Below are 5,641 nucleotides of genomic sequence, written 5' to 3'. Positions count from 1 at the left end.
CTCGATGCCTCCAATTTAGAGGTACTGATCCTCATCCCAACCGTTTCAAACTCAACTGCAAACCTGCGCAGTGAGAGCTGAAGGTCACAGACCAAAACAAAATCAATATTCTATTATACTGATATACAGATTATAGCCTTTATTTTATGATTAATACTTTTAATAAAAATAATTTTCTGTATTTTTATAGCATTTATACTTACCGTAAAATAATACAGTACATTTCTGTGAAATTTCTTTTTTTGTTTTTTACAGTGTACTGCACATGCACTTTTGATCAGAACACAAAGTTCAACACACCATCTGACTAGAATTCTCCCTCAACACGTGCACACGAGTCATTACAAAATATAACAAGGTAAAGTGAATCTCTTATCATTACCAAATTTTATTGGTCTCTTGATGTACCTACGCTGGAAATGTTGATATTTCTTTCTTGATCTCGATCCTGTGTTTGGTCTGCGATGCAAATTTTGATTTCTTTTAAAATATATAAGCCACCGTACCACTTAAAGGTACTGCTTAGCGATTATTTTTACTGGCTAGTAAGATGATTGGCCATCTCATCTTTGACGATTATAATATATTTACAATAATTTGTCAAGTGGATACATGGGATTGTAGAAGTCTTTTTTCTCAGTCACTTCTCACTGATTCTTGAAACCTTTGTAAAAACATGTCCCACTAAGAAATGTGCTAGTTCTGTTGGAAATTAATACCATTTCCTTGAATAAAAAGAATCAAGGTTATAATCAGGGGGTCCTTTGCACATATGCAAAGTTTTTTTATAGGTTTATTTTTGTTTTTTACTAATTTAATGAGTATATGCTGGCTCATTGCCTGCAAAATCAGTTGTCCTCAGATAGGAGATAATAATTTCAACTTGATTAAAAAAACAAAAAATAATAATTAAATTGAATAATATCTTTACCACATGAAATAGTACATTGTAATATGTATTAAAAAACTACAAACAGTAAGTTTTGAAAAATATTTACTATTATTTTGTGGTTGCTCAAAATATGTCCCACATATTCATCACCACTGTCAGATGTTTTTAAAAAGTAATAAAATCAGGCAGCTACAAGGTCACCTACATTCCTGAGGACCCTATTTCGACTGCATGCCTTAAAAATTACTGAATCGCCTCTAAGTTTGCTTAGAGCTTTTTCATATTTTTGGACACTGCTACTGTAACAAGGAAGAGGTCTGAAGTTGCTATCTCAAAATCTTTAAGGTTTGTGTTGTTTTGTTTCGTTTGTTTGTTTTAACTACATTTGACTGAGTAATAGATTGACTGAGATTGATCCATGTTGATGCCTCCTTTCTGCAGAGCCATGCAGGTTGTCCTCTCCTTGCTTTTAGCACTCACCAGTGGCACTCTTTCACTGGACAAACTCAACATGTGTATGGATTCCAAAAACCACAAAACAGAGCCCGGCCCTGAGGGAGAACTTTACCTTCAGGTGACGGATATAATACATGAACTGGGAAAGATCAATAAATGTGGATGGAACAAGTTAATCAGATTTTTTGTTTATTTATTTATTTATTTTTTACCCAATCTTCTTGAATCTCAGTTGATGCTCAACAGTATAAAGTGTCCTCTTTCTGTTTCCAGTGCTCTCCCTGGCGTGACCATGCATGTTGCACTGCCAACACCTCCGTGGGGGCCCACAAAGATAACTCCTACCTGTACAACTTCAACTGGAATCACTGTGATGTCATGAGCCCCAAGTGCAAGAAACATTTCATCCAGGATGTCTGCTTCTATGAGTGTTCCCCAAATTTGGGACCCTGGATACATCAAGTACGTGCTGTACAATGTTCCTCAGTCTCGATTGTATGTCTGTCCTCGTAACACTAGATGGCAGCATAAGAAAGCTCTGAAAGGACTCATCAGGCGAGTCGAAGCCAAATATCCAGAATGTTGCCATAACTCTATGTATTTATAGTAATTGAAGTGATTTTCTGAGACAGACTGTGCAATGTGTGCCTTTCTAAATCTTTTTAGAGACCTTTGACCCTCAACCTGTATGTCATAGCAACTCTTTGATGAAATTATGAGTCATACACATGGGTGACTTGTGTGTGCAGGTAGATCAGAGCTGGCGAAAGGAGCGTATCATAGATGTGCCTCTGTGTATGGAGGACTGCCACGACTGGTGGGAAGATTGCAAGAATGATTACACTTGCAAGTCTAATTGGCACAAAGGATGGGACTGGAGCTCCGGTGAGTGTAAAGCACATACATGCACAAGTAGACCAGTCGGTAAACACACACTTTCATTTCACACCTTTGTAAGCACATTTACATTTGGTAAAAAAAAAAAAAAATACCATTAATAACTATCTACACAATATGCCACGTATACATACATGAACTCCTGCGGCGATCTTATAGTTTATAACTACATCTAAATTAAATTTAGATGTTTAAAAGGCTGTGGCAAGTTGTGACCTGACAAAGACTGATTCTTAGCTGCATGCTAGTGTTAATAGGTTTATTCAGTTAGCACAATAAGTTGACCCAAAAATATTCATTAAAAAAAACATTCGACCGCCCAAACACATAGTGCGGTAGTGATATGTATAGATTGAAATTCCTCCATTTATGTTTGATGAATATTTGGGGCTGTAATTATCTTGCTCTTTCTAAAACTGTCTGTCTCTCTCTTTGTGACAGGTGTTAACAAATGTCCCGAAGGCAGCACGTGCAGAATTTGGACTGAAGTTTATCCCACACCAAAGTCAATGTGTGAAGAACTTTGGTTCCATTCCTACCTTTATACCACCCTCCCCAAAAGCTCAGGCCGCTGTATGCAGCTCTGGTTCACTGGGCCAAACCCCAACAGGAAGGTAGCTGAGTACTACCTAAACAACGCACAGCAACGCCAAAGCTTTGCATCAACAAAGCTACTTCTTCTCGCTATTGCATTTCTCTCTTTAAGGATGTACTAACACACTGTCCTTATGCTGATCTGTATCATTGTACAGGTACCAATAAAATTGATTTCAAATGCTCTCCTATCTCTGTTGTCTCAGTTCCTTGCCCTATTCTGAGTCACAGATAGTCAAACGCTCCAATTTGCATCCTTGAAAAACTACATTTCAATCTGCCTCCATTTGTTAGCTCATACACACACACACAAACACACACACACACAAACCAAACTAACTAATTCAACACTAAAATTCTAAAATGTAAAGAAAGAGTAACCAAAATGAAGACAGCACATCTGTTTTGTGTCTGGGGAAATCTATGTAGTCAACTGAAAGTCAATGGTTAAAGAAAATAAAGCAAAAATACACGTCCATCTGGACAAATCATGAAGGCACAGATCACATACTGTATTACTGCACAGCTCTGGGATGGTACGTCTCCTAAATGCAGACTATAGATCAGCTTAATAACCCCTTTATAACCTCAGCCACTGACGAGGAAGCTGTAAAAGGGACCCAGGATCTGCTTTGAGGGAAAAGGTTTCTTTACATTGGGCCTGAACAGTGGGCTCTACTGCTCGGTAATTATGGGGTTCTGGTCCCCTGAATGTGTGTGTGTATGTGTACGTGCGTGCGTCAATGCCACGTGTGAAGAAGTCCTCTCAGAGCTTTGTGTTATGTCTTCTGATTGGTCAGCTGATGTGTGAAAGATGTCCTTGGCAGCTAAAGGATAAATTAAGATACACATTTAGCGCATTTGGTGCACTCTGTACTTTCAGAATCAAAGAGTTAGATAATCAATCTAGAAATTTAAAATGAACACTATTTCTGAAATGAGTCTACATTTAAGTTTAAGGCTACGGCTTTCCCCAGTGACAGAGATCAGACATGACAACATGCTGCACCACTTCTGAGGCTGACAATTTCACCTTTCTTGATGACAACATTAATTTGAGAAGTTGTAAGTTCGGCTGTGAAGCCCAGTGTATTGCCTTTTTCTTGCATGAAGTGTATGCAGTGACATGCTAGCCTTGTATGAACCTGCAGAATGTCGCTGCAACCCAGTATATCAAGCTGGGCCTGAAAATCTGAATCTGTGATGTAAACATAGTGTAGTGTGGCCTAAATACAGAGGCATACAAAGGTATTGCAGGTCACAACACAAAACCTCAAGAATGGCGACTATCCCAAAGCATGTCTATCCATATTTTGTCCTTTCCAATCATTTCATTTTCTGATGTGTGATGGGCATCGCAGCATCACTGTTTTATTTTGCAAACCAAGTAGTTTTTATCATGATCATTATTATTACATCTTGCATGACGCTAATATGATTTTTCCATGTGGATACATGTATACACACACACATGCGCAGAGAGAGAGAGAGAGAGAGAGAGAGAGAGAGAGAGAGAGAGAGAGAGAGAGAAAGACAAGCATAGTGTGATGCCATAGCCAGAAATAGCATTGGGATGGCTATGGCTATTAATACTCAGCTTTTCTGAGGTCTTTTGCAAAACACACCACCCTCTCTCGGACGGGGTCCTTTCCACATTTTAGAAATCATGTTTTTTTAGGGCAAGTAGCTGAAAAACAATATAAAAATAAAAGAGAAAAGGCAGAATAAATTGCTGGGAATTTCAAATTTGGTTGGCTGTTTCTTGTGGTTTGTTAGTCTGGCCCACATGGGGTCAGTTACACCTTGTGGGAGATTATGTATGTGTGGTTTGGAAAAGAAAAGATTGCATAACTGGAATGGAGCTTGTGTTGAGAAATTACTGCAGCTTGCCCCCCCCCCCCCCCCCCCCCCCCGTGAATGCAGGTTACAATAATATTCAAAAGAAGACAACCTTCTGGCAGTTATGCAGCCTTGACCACATAGTCTACAACCAGCTACATACAGCAGCAGCATTTCATCCATATAGTTGAAAGGAGGACTTAACTGGCTCACTTTTTTCTGAAGTGCAGATAAAGCTATAAAATCGCTCTTGAACCCATGTCATTGAAAAGGATTCAGTGGATAATGCTGTAACAAAGTGAAAAGCTGTATTATGCTGGAAATGCACTTATTTTGAGCAAAAACAGCAATTTCACTGAGTTACCAACCAAGGTTCAACATTTAAAACTTGATTTAAGAAAAGCACAGGGGTACAATGGGAATCAAAAGCAAAAGTAATAGTTTTCATAATGGGCAATGGTCCCTGCCATAGAGTACAAAAATAATAAATTTGTATTTCATATTACTGGCTTCTATCATGCTGATAGAATCGTGACAGTGAAAAACAAGAGGTCGTTGGAGGTTGGTAATCTTTAATACTATACACACATTTGACTTCATAAGTTGCTTTGCAATGTTGTGTGATATCAGCCCATTCTGTATTTTGTACTTTAACCCGATGGTAGAAAAAATGCGGAGGAGTGGAAAGTGCCTAATTTCTCTTTGAGACGGAATAATATTAAATAATAATTGTACAATAAATGTGATTAATTTAATAGTTCATTCCCTTACTTCTCTTCCTCTCCATCCCTCCTTCTTCCTCTCTCCTTCTCAGTGTTTATCCCGCCTGAGAGCTGCGTCAAGCCACCTGTACAAAGACAAGAAAGGAAACAAACGCCGGATGAGTTTGGTTAAAGAATAAAGCCCTCCGTCGTCAATCCGCTGACGGTACCTTTTATTTTGAAAGTCCTCGCAGGAAGCGTG

At 38.6% G+C, this 5,641-nt stretch overlaps 1 protein-coding gene across 1 annotated transcript; it reads left to right on the top strand.

The window, feature by feature from the left end:
* Positions 1-1,106: 1,106 nt before the first annotated feature.
* Positions 1,107-2,997, top strand: LOC115052942 (folate receptor beta-like). Its single transcript, XM_029517437.1, has 5 exons — positions 1,107-1,237; positions 1,334-1,466; positions 1,622-1,810; positions 2,098-2,233; positions 2,687-2,997. Exons 2-5 carry the CDS (start codon positions 1,338-1,340, stop codon positions 2,959-2,961), a joined length of 729 nt encoding a protein of 242 aa, XP_029373297.1. The 5' UTR covers positions 1,107-1,237; positions 1,334-1,337; the 3' UTR covers positions 2,962-2,997.
* Positions 2,998-5,641: the final 2,644 nt, after the last annotated feature.

The sequence above is a fragment of the Echeneis naucrates genome, chromosome 13 (assembly GCF_900963305.1).
Source record: "Echeneis naucrates chromosome 13, fEcheNa1.1, whole genome shotgun sequence".
Lineage (NCBI taxonomy): Eukaryota > Metazoa > Chordata > Actinopteri > Carangiformes > Echeneidae > Echeneis > Echeneis naucrates.
Note: the sequence above shows the minus strand (reverse complement) of the source record. Positions and strands in the feature narration are given on the sequence as shown.